This window comes from Lonchura striata, chromosome 30, assembly GCF_050655825.1.
Source record: "Lonchura striata isolate lonStrDom1 chromosome 30, ASM5065582v1, whole genome shotgun sequence".
Taxonomy (NCBI): Eukaryota; Metazoa; Chordata; class Aves; order Passeriformes; family Estrildidae; genus Lonchura; species Lonchura striata.
This window is the reverse complement of record NC_140732.1, coordinates 7,582,469-7,602,193: the sequence shown is the minus strand read 5'-3', so window position 1 is coordinate 7,602,193 and position 19,725 is coordinate 7,582,469. Positions and strand designations below refer to the sequence as shown.

Here is a 19,725-nt window from a genome sequence, read left to right as displayed (position 1 = left end):
TGGTGACACCTCAGTGACAGGGCTGGGGACATCCCTGAGTCCCTCAGTGACAATGGTGGTGACACCTCGATGACAGGGCTGGGGCCACCCCGGGGCTCTCAGTGACAGAGATGGGGACACCCTGGGTGCTCCGGGCTGGGGACATCTGGGGGCTGTTGGTGACAGGGCTGGGGACAACCCAGTGACAGAGCTGGGGACATCCCAGGGCTCTGGGTGACAGGGCTGGGGACATCCTGGTGACAGAACTGGGGACATCCCAGTGACAGGGCTGGGACATTCCAGGGCCACCAGCCTGGGGCTCTCAGTGACAGAGGTGGTGACACCTCAGTGACAGAGCTGGGGACATCAAGGTGACAGGGCTGGGGACACCCTGGGGCTCTGGGTGACAGGGGTGGTGACACCTGGATGACAGGGCTGGGGACATGCAGGGGCTGTTGGTGACAAGGGTGGTGACACCTGGATGACAGGGCTGGGGACATCCCAGGGACCAGCCTGGAGACACCCCGGGGCTCTCGGTGACAGGGTGGTGACACCTGGATGACAGGGCTGGGGACATGCAGGGGCTGTTGGTGACAAGGGTGGTGACACCTGGATGACAGGGCTGGGGACATCCCAGGGACCAGCCTGGAGACATCCTGGGAGCTGCTTGGTGACAGGGCTGGGGACATCCTGGGGCTCTGGGTGACAGGTGTGGTGACACCTGGGTGACAGGGCTGGGGACATCCCAGGGACCAGCCTGGGGACACCCCGGGAGCTGCTTGGTGACAGGGCTGGGGACATTCTGGTGACAGGGCTGGGGACATCATCTCGGGGATCTCGGTGACAGGGCTGGGGACACCCCAGGGAGCGGCCTGGGGACAGGGTGGTGACATTCTGGTGACAGGGCTGGGGACATCATCTCGGGGATCTTGGTGACAGGGCTGGGGACACCCCAGGGAGCTGCTTGGTGACAGGGTGGGGACATTCTGGTGACAGGGCTGGGGACATCCCGGGTGCTCCGGGCTGGGGACACCCCGGGGCTCCCAGAACCGGCCTGGACAGTCCGGACCGGAGCGCCGACACAAACCGGACTGGACCGAGCTGTGAGAACCGGACCGGGCACTGAGAACCGGACCGGGCAATGGGAACCGGACCGGGCACTGGGAACCGGACCGGGCAATGAGAACTGGACCGGGCAATGGGAACCGGACCAGGCACTGGGAACCGGACCGGGCAATGGGAACCGGACCGGGCAATGGGAACCGGACCGGGCACTGAGAACCGGACCGGGCACTGGGAACCGGACCGGGCAATGAGAACTGGACCGGGCAATAGGAACCGGACCGGGCACTGAGAACCGGACCGGGCAATGGGAACCGGACCGGGCAATGAGAACCGGACCGGGCACTGAGAACCGGACCGGGCACTGGGAACCGGACCAGGCACTGAGAACCGGACCGGGCACTGAGAACCGGACCGGGCAATGGGAACCGGACCGGGCACTGGGAACCGGACCGGGCACTGAGAACCGGACCAGGCTGTGAGAACCGGACCGAGCAATGAGAACCGGACCGGGCACTGAGAACCGGACCGGGCACTGAGAACCGGACCGGGCACTGAGAACCGGACCGGGCACTGGGAACTGGACCGGGCACTGGGAACCGGACCGGGCAATGGGAACCGGACCGGGCACTGAGAACCGGACCGGAGCGCCGACACAAACCGGACTGGACCGGGCACTGAGAACCGGACCGGAGCCCCGACACAAACCGGACCGGACCGGGCAATGAGAACCGGACCGGGCACTGAGAACCGGACCGGGCACTGGGAACCGGACCGGGCAATGGGAACCGGACCGGGCAATGGGAACCGGACCGGGCAATGAGAACCGGACCGGGCAATGGGAACCGGACCGGGCACTGAGAACCGGACCGGGCAATGGGAACCGGACCGGGCACTGGGAACCGGACCGGGCAATGAGAACTGGACCGGGCAATGGGAACCGGACCAGGCACTGAGAACCGGACCGGGCAATGGGAACTGGACCGGGCACTGGGAACCGGACCGGGCAATGAGAACCGGACCGGAGCGCCGACACAAACCGGACCGGACCGAGCTGTGAGAACCGGACCGGGCACTGAGAACCGGACCGGAGCCCCGACACAAACCGGACTGGACCGGGCACTGAGAACCGGACCGGGCAATGGGAACCGGACCGAGCTGTGAGAACCGGACCGGGCAATGGGAACTGGACCGGGCAATGAGAACCGGACCGGGCACTGGGAACCGGACCGGGCTCTGAGAACCGGACCGGGCACTGGGAACCGGACCGGGCACTGGGAACCGGACCGGGCACTGAGAACCGGACCGGGCAATGGGAACTGGACCAGGCAATGGGAACCGGACCGGGCACTGAGAACCGGACCGGGCACTGGGAACCGGACCGGGCACTGAGAACCGGACCGGGCAATGGGAACCGGACCGGGCACTGGGAACCGGACCGGGCACCGGGAACCGGACCGGGCAATGGGAACCGGACTGGGCACTGAGAACCGGACCGGAGCCCCGACACAAACCGGACCGGACCGAGCTGTGAGAACAGGACTGGGCACTGAGAACCGGACCGGGCAATGGGAACCGGACCGGGCAATGGGAACCGGACCGGGCAATGAGAACCGCACCGGGCAATGAGAACCGGACCGGGCAATGAGAACCGGACCGGGCAATGAGAACCGGACCGGGCAATGGGAACCGGACCGGGCAATGAGAACCGGACCGGGCAATGGGAACCGGACCGGGCAATGAGAACCGGACCGGGCACTGGGAACCGGACCGGGCAATGGGAACCGGACCGGGCAATGGGAACCAGACCGGGCACTGGGAACCGGACCGGGCACTGAGAACCAGACCGGGCACTGAGAACCGGACTGGGCACTGGGAACCGGACCGGGCACTGAGAACCGGACCGGGCACTGGGAACCGGACCGGGCACTGAGAACCGGACCGGGCAATGGGAACCGGACCGGGCACTGGGAACCGGACCGGGCGCTGAGAACCGGACCGGGCACTGGGAACTGGACCGGGCAATGAGAACCGGACCAGGCACTGAGAACCGGACCGGGCACTGAGAACCGGACCGGGCACTGGGAACCGGACCGGGCAATGGGAACCGGACCGGGCACTGAGAACAGGACCAGGCTGTGAGAACCGGACCGTGCTGCCCTAACCGGACCGGGCACTGGTAACCGGACCGGGCAATGAGAACCGGACCGGGCCGTGAGAACCGGACCGTGCTGCCCGAACCGGACCGGCCTGCCCGAACCGGACCCGGCTGTCCGAACCGAGCACCCGCCGGCCCGGCGGCCCCGAGCAGCCCCGGCCCGGCGTTCCCGGCGCTCCCGGCGTTCCCGGCCCGGCGTCCCCGGCCGGAGCCCGCGGCCGTTCCCGGCCCGGTCCCGGGGCGCATCCCGGGGGTCCCGCGGGGACAAAGCGGGGCCGGGGCCGGGACAAAGGAGGGCGGCGGCTGCCGGGCCGCGGCCTCCCGCAGCCCCGCGGGGCCGTCCCGGCGGCCTCCCCGGGGCCGCCCGCGGCGGAGCGGGGCCGGAGCGGGGCGGAACCGTGAGGGGCGACGGGGCCGGTGAGGGGCGGGGGGCGGGGGGGGGGCGCGGGTGGGCCCGGGCGCGGCGGGGCGGGGCCGGCGGGGGGGAAAGGGGCGCTCACCCGGCTCGGGCGCGGCCGGGGGCTCGGGGTCGCCGTCCCCGCCGCGGTCGCGGTCGCGGGGCCGCGGCGCCGCCGCCGCTTTGGTGACTTTGGGCGGCGGGGAGGCGGCGGCCGAGGCCGAGGTGGAGGCCGCCATCTTGGGCACGGCGCACGCGGCGCGCCCGCCAGGCCGCCGCGCCGAGCGCCGAGCGCGCCGCGGCCCGAGCGGCCCAGGGGAGAGCGGCCGAGCGCCGAGCGGGGAGCGCGGGGGGGGTTCGGGGATTTCGTGTGAGGGGGGGAAATCTGGGGGGAAAAAAGGGAAATTTGGGAAAATTTGGGAAATCTGGGGGGATATTTGGGGAGATTTGAGTGGAAAAAGGGTAATTTGGGAAAATTTGGGAATTTCAGGGGAAATTTTGGGGAAAAAATGGAGAAATTTGGGGGAAATTGGGGAAATTTGGGTGGAAAAAGGAAAATTTGAGAAATCTGGGGGGAAATTTGGGGGGAAAAGGGAAATTTTGGGAAAATTCGGGAAATTCAGGGTGAAATTTGGGGGGGAAAAAGGGAAATTTGGGGAAATATCGGAAATCTGGGGGGGAAATTTGGAGGGTAAAAGGGTTCCCAAAAAATTTGGGAAAATTTGGGAAAATTGGGGTATTTCGAGTGGACATTTGCGGAGAAATCAGAAAAATTTGGGGGGAAACGGGAAATCTGGGGGGAATTTGGGTGGAGAAAGGGAAATTTGGGAAAATTTGGGAATTTCAGGGGAAATTTTGGGAAAAAATTGGAGAAATTTGGGGGGAATTGGGGAAAATTGGGGGAATTTGTTTGGAAAAAGGGAAAATTGGAAAAATTTGGGAAATCTGGGGGAATTAGGGAAATTTGGGGGAATATGGGGGCAAAAAGGGAAATTTGGGGAAATTGTCAAATTTCGAGGGGACATTTGGGGAGATTTGGGGAGAAACTGGAGAAATTTGGGGGAAATTTGGGGGAAAAAGGGAAAATTGGGGGGATATTGGGGGATTTGGAGGATTTTTAGGGGGGAATTGGGGGATTTTGGGTGGATTGGGGAATTTTGGGGGGGAGAAATTAGAGAATTTTGGGGATTTTTGTGGAGGAATTTTGAGGGGAAATTGGGGAAATTTGGGGGAAATTGGGGAAATTTGGGGATCTTTGGGGGGAATGGAGGATTTTTTGGGAGAAAAGGGAATTCTGGGGATTTTTGAAGGCAGTTGGGAATTTTTTTAGGGGAAAAAGAGAAATTTGGGATATTTTGAGGGAAAGAAAGGGGAATTTCGGGGGGAAAGGGGGGATTTGGGTTTGGGAATTGGAAATATCCCGGATTTTGTTGATCTGGGGATTCAAATATCCCAAATTTTGTGGATTTGGACCCAAAATCTCCTGGATTTTCAACAGCAAATCCCCAAAATCCCAAACCACGGATCCAGAGGGGCTCCTCCTTCAGCTCCCAAATCCCAAATGGATCCCAAAATTCCCAAATTTATCCCAAAAAATCCCCAAAACCCAACACCAAAAACTTATCCCAAAACCCAAATCCCAAATGGATCCCAAAACTCCCAAATTTATCCCAAAAAATCCTCAAAACCCGACACCAAAAACCCATCAGAAACCCAAACGCCAAATGGATCCTAAGAACCCCAAAACTCCCAAATTTATCTCAAAAAATCCCCAAAATCCAACACCAAAAACTCATCCCAAAACCCCAAATGGATCCCAAAAATCCCACACCAAAAACTGTTCTAAAATGCCAAATGGATCCCAAAACCGCCAAATTTGTCCCAAAAAATCCCCAAAATCCGACACCAAAAACTCATCCCAAAACCCAAACCTCAATCCCAAAACCACCAAATTTATCCCAAAAAATCCCCGAAATCTGACACCAAAGACCCATCACAAAACCCCAAATGGATCCCAAAACCACCAAATGTATCCCAAAAAAATCCCCAAAATCCAAATCCAAGAACCAACCCCAAACCCCAAACGGATCCCAAACCCCAAACAGATCCCAAAAACCCCAAATTTATCCCAAAAAATCCCCAAATCCAAATCCAAGAACCGACCCCAAACCCCAAACAGATCCCAAAAACCCCAAATTTATCCCCAAATCCCCAAAATCCGAATCCAAGAACCAACCCCAAACCCCAATGGATCCCAAAACCCCAAACGGATCCCAAAAAATCCCCAAAATCCGAATCCAAGAACCAACCCCAAACCCCAAACGGATCCCAAACCCCAAATGGGTCCCAAAAAATCCCCAAATCCAAATCCAAGAACCAACCCCAAACCCCAAATGGATCCCAAACCCCAAACAGATCCCAAAACCCCAAATTTATCCCAAAAAATCCCCAAATCCAAATCCAAGAACCGACCCCAAACCCCAAACGGATCCCAAACACCAAACAGATCCCAAAACCCCAAACGGATCCCAAAACCCCCAAATTTATCCCAAAATCCCCAAAATCCGAATCCAAGAACCAACCCCAAACCCCAAATGGATCCCAAACCCCAAATGGATCCCAAAAAATCCCCAAAATCCAAATCCAAGAACCGACCCCAAACCCCAATGGATCCCAAACCCCAAACAGATCCCAAAAACCCCAAATTTATCCCAAAATCCCCAAAATCCAAATCCAAGAACCGACCCCAAACCCCAAACGGATCCCAAAAACCCCAAATTTATCCCCAAATCCCCAAAATCCAAATCCAAGAACCAACCCCAAACCCCAAACGGATCCCAAAACCCCAAATTTATCCCAAAAAATCCCCAAATACAAATCCAAGAACCAACCCCAAACCCTAAACCCCAAATGGATCCCAAAAAATCCCCAAAATCCAATGTCAAAAACTCATCCCAAAACCCAAATAGATCCCAAAACCACCAAATTTATCCCAAAAAATCCCCAAAATCCGAATCCAAGAACCAACCCCAAACCCCAAACGGATCCCAAACCCCAAACAGATCCCAAAAACCCCAAATTTATCCCAAAATCCCCAAAATCCAAATCCAAGAACCGACCCCAAACCCCAAACGGATCCCAAAAACCCCAAATTTATCCCCAAATCCCCAAAATCCAAATCCAAGAACCGACCCCAAACCCCAAACGGATCCCAAAAACCCCAAATTTATCCCAAAATCCCCAAAATCCAAATCCAAGAACCAACCCCAAACCCCAAACGGATCCCAAAACCCCAAATTTATCCCAAAAAATCCCCAAATCCAAATCCAAGAACCAACCCCAAACCCTAAACCCCAAATGGATCCCAAAAAATCCCCAAAATCCAATGTCAAAAACTCATCCCAAAACCCAAATAGATCCCAAAACCACCAAATTTATCCCAAAAAATCCCCAAAATCCGAATCCAAGAACCAACCCCAAACCCCAAACGGATCCCAAAAACCCCAAATTTATCCCAAAATCCCCAAAATCCGAATCCAAGAACCGACCCCAAACCCCAAACGGATCCCAAAAAATCCCCAAAATCCGAATCCAAGAACCAACCCCAAACCCTAAACGGATCCCAAAACCCCAAACGGATCCCAAAAACCCCAAAATCCGAATCCAAGAACCGACCCCAAACCCCAAACGGATCCCAAACCCCAAACAGATCCCAAAAACCCCAAATTTATCCCAAAATCCCCAAAATCCAAATCCAAGAACCGACCCCAAACCCCAAACGGATCCCAAAAACCCCAAATTTATCCCAAAATCCCCAAAATCCGAATCCAAGAACCAACCCCAAACCCCAAATGGATCCCAAACCCCAAATGGATCCCAAAAAATCCCCAAAATCCAAATCCAAGAACCGACCCCAAACCCCAAACGGATCCCAAAACCCCCAAATTTATCCCCAAATCCCCGATCCCCATCCCGCCGGCTGGCCGAGCGCCGCGCTCCGGCCGCTCACCGTCCCGGTAGGGCCGCAGAGCTTCCTCCCGCCAGGGCGGCGGCTCCCGCTGCAGATCCCACCGCAGGTCCCGGTGATCCCGCTGGAGATCCGGGTGGACATCCCGGTGGAGCTCCCGGTGATCGGCGTGGAGATCCGGATGAAGATCCGGGTGGAGATCCCGGTGGAGATCCCGGTGGAGATCCCGGTGGAGATCCGGGTGGAGCTCCCGGTGATCGGGGTGGAGATCCGGGTGGAAATCTGGGTGGAGATCCCGGTGGAGCTCCGGGTGGAGCTCCCGGTGATCGGGGTGGAGATTCGGGTGGAAATCTGGGTGGAGATCCTGGTGGAGGTCTCGTTGGAGGTCCTGGTGGAGATCCTGGTGGAGATCCGTGTGGAGATCGCGGTGGAGGTCCCGGTGATGATCCGTGTGGAGATCCCGGTGGAGGTCCTGGTGAAGATCCGCGTGGAGATCCCGGTGGAGGTCCCGGTGAAGATCCAGGTGGAGATCCCGGTGGAGGTCGCGGCCGGGCGAGGCGCCCATGGCCCGCAGCAGCGCCGGGTGCTCGGGGGCGGTGGCCAGGAGCTCCTTGAGGATGTGGATGGGGGACACGGTGAGCTCCCAGTTGGTGATGCCGAAGTCGCGCAGGTGGGCGCGGGCGTGGCTCGACAGCCCCGCCCGCGTGTCGAAACCCGCGCCGCAGAACTCGCAGCGCATCAGGCTGAACGTGCCCGGGTCGAAGTTGGCCACTGCAAACAGGGACACGTGGTCAGTGGTGGGACCAGGGCCACCAAAATCCCAAAAAAACCCAACCAGGCAAATCAAAAACCCAAAAAACCCCAGCCAGGAAAACCAAAACCCCAAAAAACCCAACCAGTAGCACCAAAACCAAAAAAAACAACCAGGAACACCAAAAACCCAAAAAAACCCCAACCAGGAACATCAAAAACCCAAAAAAACCCAACCAGGACCACCAAAAACCCAACCAGGAACACCAAAAACCCAACCAGGAACACCAAAAACCCAAAAAAAACCCCAACCAGGAACACCAAAAACCAAAAAAAACCAACCAGGAAAACAAAAAACCCAAAAAAACCCAACCAGGAACATCAAAAACCCAAAAATCCCAACCAGGACCACCAAAAACCCAAAAAAACCCAGCCAGGAACACCAAAACCCAAAAAAACCCAACCAGGGCCACCAAAAACCAACAAGAACCCAAAAAACCAGGAACCCAAAACCACCAAGATCAGGCTGAACATGCCCAAGTCAAACCTGGCCACTGCAAACAGGGACACGTGGTCAGTGGTGGGACCAGGGCCACCAAAAACCACCAGGAGCTCAAAAACCTCAAAAAACCCCAACCAGGACCACTAAAAAGCAACAAGAACCCTAAAACTCCACCCCAAAAAAACCAAAAAAACCCCCAAAATCCATCTCTGGCCAGATGTCCAGGTGGGTCTGTAGGCACCAGGACCACCAAGACCTTGGTCAGATGTCCAGGTGGCTGTGTAGCCACGGTGACCACCAAGATCTCTGACCAGATGTCCAGGTGGGTTGGTAAGCACCATGACCACCAAGACCTTGGTCAGACGTCCAGGTGGGTTGGTTGCCACGGTGACCACCAAGACCAGCCAGGTGGGTTGGTAGCCACAGTGACCACCAAGATCTCTGACCAGATGTCCTGGTGGGTTGGTAGCCACGGTGACCACCAGGACCTTGGTCAGACATCCAGGTGGGTTGGTAGCCACAGTGACCACCAAGACCTTGGTCAGACATCCAGGTGGGTTGGTAGCCACGGTGACCACCAAGACCTTGGTCAGACATCCAGGTGGGTCTGTAGCCATGGTGACCACCAAGACCTTGGTCAGACATCCAGGTGGGTCTGTAGCCACGGTGACCACCAAGACCTTGGTCAGACATCCAGGTGGGTCTGTAGCCACAGTGACCACCAGGACCTTGGTCAGACATCCAGGTGGGTCTGTAGCCATGGTGACCACCAGGACCTTGGTCAGACATCCAGGTGGGTCTGTAGCCATGGTGACCACCAGGACCTTGGTCAGACGTCCAGGTGGGTCTGTAGCCACAGTGACCACCAGGACCTTGGTCAGACATCCAGGTGGGTCTGTAGCCATGGTGACCACCAAGACCTTGGTCAGACATCCAGGTGGGTCTGTAGCCATGGTGACCACCAAGACCTTGGTCAGACATCCAGGTGGGTCTGTAGCCACGGTGACCACCAAGACCTTGGTCAGACATCCAGGTGGGTCTGTAGCCACAGTGACCACCAGGACCTTGGTCAGACATCCAGGTGGGTCTGTAGCCATGGTGACCACCAGGACCTTGGTCAGACATCCAGGTGGGTCTGTAGCCATGGTGACCACCAGGACCTTGGTCAGACGTCCAGGTGGGTCTGTAGCCACAGTGACCACCAGGACCTTGGTCAGACATCCAGGTGGGTCTGTAGCCATGGTGACCACCAAGACCTTGGTCAGACATCCAGGTGGGTCTGTAGCCATGGTGACCACCAAGACCTTGGTCAGACATCCAGGTGGGTTGGTAGCCACGGTGACCACCAAGACCTTGGTCAGACATCCAGGTGGGTCTGTAGCCATGGTGACCACCAGGACCTTGGTCAGACATCCAGGTGGGTTGGTAGCCACGGTGACCACCAGGACCAGCCAGGTGGGTTGGTAGCCATGGTGACCACCAAGACCTTGGTCAGACATCCAGGTGGGTTGGTCGCCACGGTGACCACCAAGCCCCGTGCATCTGCAGCCCCCCGCGCCCCCAGCCACGCCGGGCGGCAGCAGAAGACCTCGCCGCGGGCGCGCCGGCCGTTGGGCACCAACTACCTTTCTTCTTCTTCTTCTGGAAGGAGAACTTCTGCTCGATGGCCTTGACCTCCTCGGCCGAGATGAAGTGGCGCACGTTGTAGCTGACGCCGACGCGGTTGAGGTGGCCGCGCACGTGGTTGGCCAGGCCGATGCCGTTGTGGAAGCGGTCGGGGCAGTAGGGACACCTCCTCTCCTCGTTCCTCAGCGCGGCCGCCTCGGAGCCCAGCAGCTCCTCCAGCTCCAGCGGCGCCTCCAGCAGGAGAACGTCCAAGGGCGGCGGCTCCTCGGGCGCCGGCTCCGCCGCCGCCGCCTTCCGCTTGAGCGCCTTGGCCCGCGGCCTCTCGCCGGCGCCGCGGCGCCCGCCCGGCTCCTCCAGCACCACCACGGGCACCGTGGTCCTCAGCTGCCGCCGCTGCTCCTCCGAGGCCGCCGCCGGGTCCACGGCGCGCAGCGCGGCGCCGAAGCTCCTCTTCAGCTCCAGCGCGGCCCACGGCACCGCGGCGGTCGGGCTGCGCCGCGGCTCGCCGCGGAGCTCGTCGCCGTCGGGCTGCCGGGCGGCCGCTCCGCGCCGCGGCGGGGCCGGGCGGGCGAAGGCCGCGGGCGAGGAGAAGCCGGCCGGCGCCGGGGCCGGGCGCGGCGCGCGGAACGGCGCCGCCTTCGCGGCGCGCTGGAAGCCGCGCGGCTCCCCGGTGCCGGGCGCGGCGCCCGGCTCCGAGCGCGGCGGGCCCGAGCCGAAGGCGGGCGCGGCGGGCTCGTAGAGGGACGGAGCCTCCCGGCACGGCGGCGCCGGGAGCCGCTCCGGAAAGCCCTTCTCGGGTTCGCCGAAAAGCTCGGCGTCGGCGAGGCGGCCGTAGGAGTCGCGGCTGGTGCCGGGCCGGTCGGCGTCGTCCTCGAAGCCGTCGGGCCGCCAGGAGAAGCGGGAGCGGGCGAACCTCAGGTGCTCGCCCAGGACGCGCTCGTCGGGCGCCGGGAAGGCGCGGAGCGCGCGGGCGCTCGGCGCTCCGCCGGCCGGCGCCGCCGGCGGCTCCTCGGCCCCGAAGGGTTTGCGGAGGCCGGCGGCGGCGCGGAGCTCGCCGAAGAGGCCGGCGCTCCTGCCGGCGTGCTCCTTGCGCTCCTTGACGTGCATCTTGGCGTGCCGCACGAAGGTCTTGGAGGAGTTGGTGCCGAAGACGCACTTGGGGCACTGCAGCCGCGCCTCGCGGCCCTCGTCCGGGAACTCGTTCAGCTTCTGGATCTCCTCGATGATCTTCTCCCGCGACTCCTGGTGCAGCCGCCGGTGCCGCTCCAGCGCCGCCGGCTCGGCGAAGGCCCAGCCGCACTCGGCGCAGCGGTGCCGGCGGCCGGCAGGCGCCTCGGCGCCGCGCGGGGCGCCGCGGTGGTGCTGCAGCGCGTGCTCCAGCAGGTGCTCCCGGCGCCGAAAGTAGATGCTGCACTCGACGCAGGCGAAGACGCTGGGCGCGTCCTCCGGCTCCGGCGCCTCGTCCCGGCGCGGCTCCTCCGGCGGCAGCCGCTCCACCGAGTCCTCGGCGTTCACCGTCCACGTCTGCTTCCCCACCGCCTCCGGCTCGGCCGCGCGCCGGCGGCTCTCCGGGGCTTTGGCTTTGGCTCCGCGCGACGCCGGCGCCGCTTCCCGGCCGGCCGCGCCGTCCGGCTCCTGGAAGGACGGGCCGGGGCTCCCGGAGATCCACTCCGGCCGCCGGACGCCGCGGCGGAGCGGCGGCTCGGCGCCGAGCGCGCCCGTCTGCTTTGGTTCCGTCCGGCGCCGCTCCTCGGCGGCGGCCGGCCCGGCCTCGGTGGATCCCGGCGCCGTCGCGCCGCCGGCGGCCGGCTCGGCGCGGTCGCTGTCCGGCGGCGCCGCGCCCGGCCGGGCCGGGTCTAAAGTGCTTTCGTCCGCGCCGTCGGCCGGCGGCCGCAACCGCGCCCGCGGGAACGGCGGCGGCGCCTCGGCCGCCGGGCTGCAAGGCAAGCGTGGGGTGGCAAGTGGGAATTTGGGAGAACGCCGGTTGGAAGGAAGATCCATCCCTTCCCACCCGGATAAAAATGTGGGAGGGGAACAAATCCATCCCTTCCCACCCGGATAAAAATGTGGGAGAGGAGCAAATCCATCCCTTCCCACCTGGATAAAAATGTGGGAGGGGAACAAATCCATCCCTTCCCACCCGGATAAAAATGTGGGAGAGGAACAAATCCATCCCTTCCCACCCGGATAAAAATGTGGGAGAGGAACAAATCCATCCCTTCCCACCCCAACGAAAATTTGGGAGAGGAACAAATCCATCCCTTCCCACCCCAACGAAAATTTGGGAGAGGAACAAATCCATCCCTTCCCACCCCAACGAAAATGTGGGAGAGCCTCAGGAATTCCAGGCGCTCCTCGTTTGTGGGGTTGGAAAGGGATTTTGGGGTGGAAAGTGGGATTTTGGGAAAACACAACCAGGGGGAACTGGGATGGATCCAAAGGGAATTGGGAGGGCCTGAGAGGAACTGGGATGGACTGGGATGGACTGGGAGGGAACTGGGAGGAACTGGGATGGACTGGGATGGACTGGGAGGGAACTGGGAGGAACTGGGATGGACTGGGAGGGACTGGGGGGGACTGGGAGGGAACTGGGATGGACTGGGAGGGACTGGGAGGGATTGGGATGGACTGGGATGGACTGGGATGGACTGGGAGGGACTGGGAGGGACTGGGACGGACTGGGACGGACTGGGAGGGACTGGGATGGACTGGGATGGACTGGGAGGGAACTGGGATGGACTGGAATGGAACTGGGAGGGACTGGGAGGGACTGGGATGGACTGGGAGGGAACTGGGAGGGAACTGGGATGGACTGGAATGGAACTGGGAGGGACTGGGAGGGAACTGGGATGGACTGGAATGGAACTGGGAGGGACTGGGAGGGACTGGGATGGACTGGGAGGGAACTGGGAGGGACTGGGAGGGACTGGGATGGACTGGAATGGAACTGGGAGGGACTGGGAGGGACTGGGATGGACTGGGAGGGAACTGGGAGGGAACTGGGATGGACTGGAATGGAACTGGGAGGGACTGGGAGGGACTGGGATGGACTGGGATGAACTGGGATGAACTGGGGTGGCCTGGTGGCCGTGCCGGCCGCTCGCTCCCTCCGTCTCACCCGAGCTGTGTCCGGTGCGCTGCGGCCGGGCCGGCTCCGGAGGGGGCGGGGTCGGGCTCCTCTGGAAAAGACGGAGAGCGCCGGCTCAGCCGCGCCCGGCACGGCCCCGGCAGAGATCCGGCACGGCCCCGGCAGAGATCCGGCACGGCCCCGGCAGAGATCCGGCACGGCCCCGGCAGAGATCCGGCACGGCCCCGGCGCTCCCGGAGCTTCTCCCGGCACGGCCCCGGTGCAGCCCCAGCTCGGTTTCACAGGAAAGCTGCCGGAGATCCCGGTACCGGCACGGGGCCACGCTCCCAAAATCCCCATCCCGCATTCCCAAAATCCCCACCCTGCATTCCCAAAATCCCGGCTCCACATTCCCAAAATCCCTGTCCCACATTCCCAAAATCCCGGCTCCACATTCCCAAAATCCCGGCTCCACATTCCCAAAATCCCTGTCCCACATTCCCAAAACCCCCATTCCCTGCTCCCAAAATCCCTGCTCCATATTCCCAAAATCCCAGAGTTTAACCCCAATTCTCCCAAAATCCCAGAGTTTGACCCCAATTCTCCCGAAATCCCAGCGTTTGACCCCAACATTCCCAAAATCCCGGCGTTTCACCCCGGTTTGTGACTTTTTGGGATGTTTCCATCCCGTTCCCGGCGGGGACTTGGGTCAGACCAGAATTGGTTCCTGGGAGCCAAAATGGCGGAAGCGGGGCGGGAATTTGTGCCTCAATTTCCCCGGGCGCTCCCAGGGGTTCCCAAATCTGCCAAACCGACGGCGTCGCCCAAAATCCCGTCCAGGGCCGGGGCAGCGGCTGGGCGCTCACCGGTGAGGGGCCTCCAACCCACCAACCCAACCAAACCCACCAACCCAACCCACCAACCCAACCCAACCCACCAACCCAACCAAACCCACCAACCCAACCCACCAACCCAACCCAACCAACCAACCCAACCCACCAACCCAACCCACCAACCCAACCAAACCCACCAACCCAACCCACCAACCCAACCCAACCCACCAACCCAACCCAACTCAACCAACCCAACCCAACCAACCCAAACCAACTCAACCAACCCAACCAACCAACCCAACCCAACCCACCAACCCAACCCACCAACCCAACCCAACCCACCAACCCAACCCAACCCAACCAACCCAACCCAACCAACCCAAACCAACCCAACCAACCCAACCCAACCAACCCAACCCAACCCACCAACCCAACCCAACCCACCAACCCAACCCAACCCAACCAACCCAACCCAACCAACCCAACCCACCAACCCAAACCAACTCAACCAACCCAACCCACCAACCCAACCCAAGCAACCCAACCAACCCAACCAACCCAACCCAACCCACCAACCCAACCCAACCCAACCAACCCAACCCACCAACCCAAACCAACTCAACCAACCCACCAACCCAACCCACCAACCCAACCCAACCCACCAACCCAACCCAACCCAACCAACCCAACCCAACCAACCCAAACCAACTCAACCAACCCACCAACCCAACCCAACCAACCCAAACCAACTCAACCAACCCAACCAACCAACCCAACCCAACCCACCAACCCAACCCACCAACCCAACCCAACCCAACCAACCCAACCCAACTCAACCAAACCAACCCACCAACCCAAACCAACTCAACCAACCCACCAACCCAACCCAATCCACCAAACCAACCCAACCAACCCAAACCAACTCAACCAAACCAACCCACCAACCCAAACCAACTCAACCAACCCACCAACCCAACCCAACCAACCCAACCCAACCAACCCAACCCAACCCACCAACCCAACCCAACTCAACCAAACCAACCCACCAACCCAAACCAACTCAACCAACCCAACCCAACGCAACTCAGCCCAAACCAACCCAACCAACCCAACCCAACCAACCCAACCCACCAACCCAACCCAACCCAACCAACCCAACCCAACCAACCCAACCCAACTCAACCAAACCAACCCACCAACCCAAACCAACCCAACCAACCCAACCCAACTCAACCAACCCAACCCACCAACCCAACCCAACCAACTCAACCCAACCAACCCAACTCAACTCAGCCCAACCCAACCCAACTCAACCAACCCAACTCAACCAACCCAACCCACCAACCCAACCCAACGCAACTCAGCCCAAACCAACCCAACCAACCCAACCCAACGCAACTCAGCCCAAACCAACCCAACCAACCCAACCCAACCAACCCAACCCAACTCAACCAACCCAACCCAACTCAACCCAACTCAACCCAACCAACCCAACTCAACCAACCCAACCCAACGCAACTCAGCCCAAACCAACTCAACCAACCCAACCCAACCCAACCCAACTCAACCAACCCAACCCAACGCAACTCAGCCCAAACCAACCCAACCCAACTCAACCAACCCAACCCAACCAAACCCAACTCAACCAACCCAACCCAACGCAACTCAGCCCAAACCAACCCAACCCAACTCAACCAACCCAACTCAACCAACCCAACGCAATTCAACCAACCCAACCCAACTCAACCCAACCCAACCAAACCCAACCCAACCCAACACAATCCAACTCAACCCAACTCAACCCAACCCAACCAAACCAAACCAACCCAACCCAATCCAACTCAACCAAACCCAACTCAACCAAAACAAACCAAACCCAACCAACCCAACCCAACAACCCAACCCAACCAACTCAACTCAGCCCAACCCAACCCAACCCAACTCAACCCAACCCAACAAAAACAAACCCAACCCAACTCAACCAAAACCGACCAAACAAAAATGAACCCAAACCAACTCAACCCAACCCAACCAAACACAACTCTACTCAACAAGAACCAACCCACCTCAATGAAAATGAACCCAAACCAACCCAACCCAAGCAAAACCAACCCAACGCAGCCCAACCCAACTCAATCCAACCAAACCCAACCCAACCCAACCCAACCCAACCCCAGGGATTCCTGCCACGGACGGCGCCGATTCGGGGTCGTTACCGGCACCACGAGGAACTCCATGGTGGAAATTTTCAGCCATGGAACAATCAAGGTCGGTAAAGGAGAATCCCGGAATGGTTTCGGTTGGAAGAGACTCCAAGATCAAGCCCAACCCTCCCCTGGTCGCCCACGACCACGAGATGCCCAAAATTGGGGACTTTCCGGTCCCCGGCACCGTCGGAGCCGTTTGACTCCCCCGAATCCCTCCGGAAACGCGGGGAAGTCGGAATTCCATTCCCCACATCCCCGCCCGGCCCCGAATCCATCCAACGGCCCCAAGTTTGGCTCTTCCAGCTCCAAGGAGCACCTGGGGGGGTCCAACCCCACCGCTGGGCCGGCAAAGGCGCCCGGGGTCGGCAATCCCGACGTTCCCGGAGAAAAACGCGGAAATTCCACAAGAAAGGGGCAAACGGAAGTTCCTCCCTCTCCAATCCACCCCAAATAAATTCCCACGGGAAGCTGGGATTGACCCAGATCCTGGAACGTTCCCATCGGAGACACGAGGCCACGGAGAGACGGCGACGGAATGAGCCAAACGAGCTCTGGAATGTTCTCGTTGGAGAGGATCCATGGAAGATCTGGGGACATCACGGAATGATCCCAAACGAGCTCTGGAACGTCCCCGTTGGAGCACTGGGATGAGGTGGATCCATGGAAGATCTGGGGACATCACGGAATGATCCCAAACGAGCTCTGGAACGTCCCCATTGGAGCATTGGGATGAGGTGGATCCACGAAAGATCTAGTGACATCATGGAATTGTTCCCAAACAAACCCCAGAATGTCCCCATTGGAGCAAATCCATGGGAGATCTGGTGACATCACGGAATTGCTCCCAAACGAGCTCTGGAATGTCCCCGTTGGAGCAGATCCATGAAAGATCTGGTGACATCACGGAATGATCCCAAATAAACCCCAAAATGTCCCTGTCACACAGGATCCATGGGAGATCTGGTGACATCACGGAATGATCCCAAAGGAGCTCTGGAATGTCCCCATTGGAGCACTGGGATGAGGTGGATCCACGGAAGATCTGGTGACATCACCAAATGATCCCAAACGAGCTCTGGAATGTCCCCGTTGGAGAGGATCCATGGGAAATGTGGTGGTGACATCACGAAATTGATCCCAAATAAACCCCAAATTGTCCCCATCGAAGCAGGTCCATGGGAGACCCGGTGACATCACTGAATAAACCCCAAAATGTCCCCCTTGAAGCAGATCCGTGGAATATCTGGTAGTGATGTCACGGAATTGATCCCAGAAAAGCTCTGGAATGTCCCCATTGGAGCAGATCCATGGAAGATCCGGTGACATCACAGAACGATCCCAAATAAACCCCAAAATGTCCCTGTCGCAGAGGATCCATGGGAGATCTGGTGACATCACGGAATTGCTCCCAAACGAGCTCCAGAATGTCCCCGTTGGAGCACCGGGATGAGGTGGATCCATGGAAGATCTGGTGACATCACGGAATTGCTCCCAAACGAGCTCTGGAATGTCCCCGTTGGAGCACCGGGATGAGGTGGATCCACGGAAGATCTGGTGACATCACGGAATTGATCCCAAACGAGCTCTGGAATGTCCCCGTTGGAGCACCGGGATGAGGTGGATCCATGGAAGATCTGGTGACATCACAGAATGATCCCAAACGAGCTCCAGAATGTCCCCGTTGGAGCACCGGGATGAGGTGGATCCACGGAAGATCTGGTGACATCACGGAATTGCTCCCAAACGAGCTCCGGAATGTCCCCGTTGGAGCACCGGGATGAGGTGGATCCACGGAAGATCTGGTGACATCACGGAATGATCCCAAACGAGCTCTGGAATGTCCCCATTGGAGCACCGGGATGAGGTGGATCCATGGAAGATCTGGTGACATCACGGAATTGATCCCAAACGAGCTCTGGAATGTCCCCGTTGGAGCATTGGGATGAGGTGGATCCATGGAAGATCTGGTGACATCACGGAATTGATCCCAAACAAGCTCTGGAATGTCCCTGTTGGAGCACCGGGATGAGGTGGATCCACGGAAGATCTGGTGACATCACGGAATGATCCCAAACGAGCTCTGGAATGTCCCCATTGGAGCATTGGGATGAGGTGGATCCATGGAAGACCTGGTGACATCACGGAATTGATCCCAAACGAGCTCTGGAATGTCCCCGTTGGAGCACCGGGATGAGGTGGATCCATGGAAGATCTGGTGACATCACGGAATGATCCCAAACAAGCTCTGGAATGTCCCCATTGGAGCACCGGGATGAGGTGGATCCACGGAAGATCTGGTGACATCATGGAATTGATCCCAAACGAGCTCTGGAATGTCCCCATTGGAGCACTGGGATGAGGTGGATCCATGGAAGATCTGGTGACATCACGGAATTGCTCCCAAACGAGCTCTGGAATGTCCCCATTGGAGCACTGGGATGAGGTGGATCCATGGAAGATCTGGTGACATCATGGAATGGATCCCAAACGAGCTCTGGAATGTCCCCATTGGAGCATTGGGATGAGGTGGATCCATGGAAAATCTGGTGACATCACGGAATGATCCCAAACGAGCTCCGGAATGTCCCCGTTGGAGCATCGGGATGAGGTGGCCACGGAAGATCTGGTGACATCACGGAATTGCTCCCAAACGAGCTCTGGAATGTCCCCATTGGAGCATTGGGATGAGGTGGATCCATGGAAGACCTGGTGACATCACGGAATGATCCCAAACGCGCTCCAGAACGTTCCGGGGACAATCCCTGCTGGCCAAGGCCACTCCAAACCTCCCGAGCTCCGGTTCTGGAGGAAATCCATGGACAAAGGGAGGAGGTTCCTCACCCCAGCGCTCACCAGGGGCTGGAAAAATCCAAATCCAACCCCGACGGGATCCGGGCCTCATCTCCCTTCGACGTTCCCGGGACAACGCGGCCCTTCCAGGAGCCACAAATTCCCCAAAAAACGACCCAAAAACTGCGATGGATTCGTCCCCCCCGAGTTCTCCCGGCTCCTCTTCCCGGGAACAGCTGCTCCGCTGCTTTTCCAAGAAAAGAGGCCCAACCCGGGGCCGGCTGCCGGAGGAGCGGCCGCGCCCTCCCCGCCGCCGCCGGAGCTGGAAAACGTTCCCAGGAAAATTTTGGGATGTCCCCAGAAGGGTTTGGAGACCCCTCGGGAGCG

The 19,725-nt window shown here is 59.4% G+C and overlaps 1 protein-coding gene across 1 annotated transcript in view; it reads right to left on the bottom strand.

The window, feature by feature from the left end:
* The window catches only part of WIZ (WIZ zinc finger), a 44,051-nt gene that overhangs the window by 16,717 nt on the left and 7,609 nt on the right, over positions 1-19,725 (bottom strand). The window contains exons 2-5 of the mRNA XM_085563130.1: positions 13,560-13,620; positions 10,441-12,377; positions 7,606-8,334; positions 3,700-3,981 (exon numbers count right to left, since the gene is read on the bottom strand). Coding sequence (XP_085419256.1) covers positions 3,700-3,981; positions 7,606-8,334; positions 10,441-12,377; positions 13,560-13,620 — 3,009 coding nt within the window. The remainder of the gene's footprint in view (positions 1-3,699; positions 3,982-7,605; positions 8,335-10,440; positions 12,378-13,559; positions 13,621-19,725) is intronic.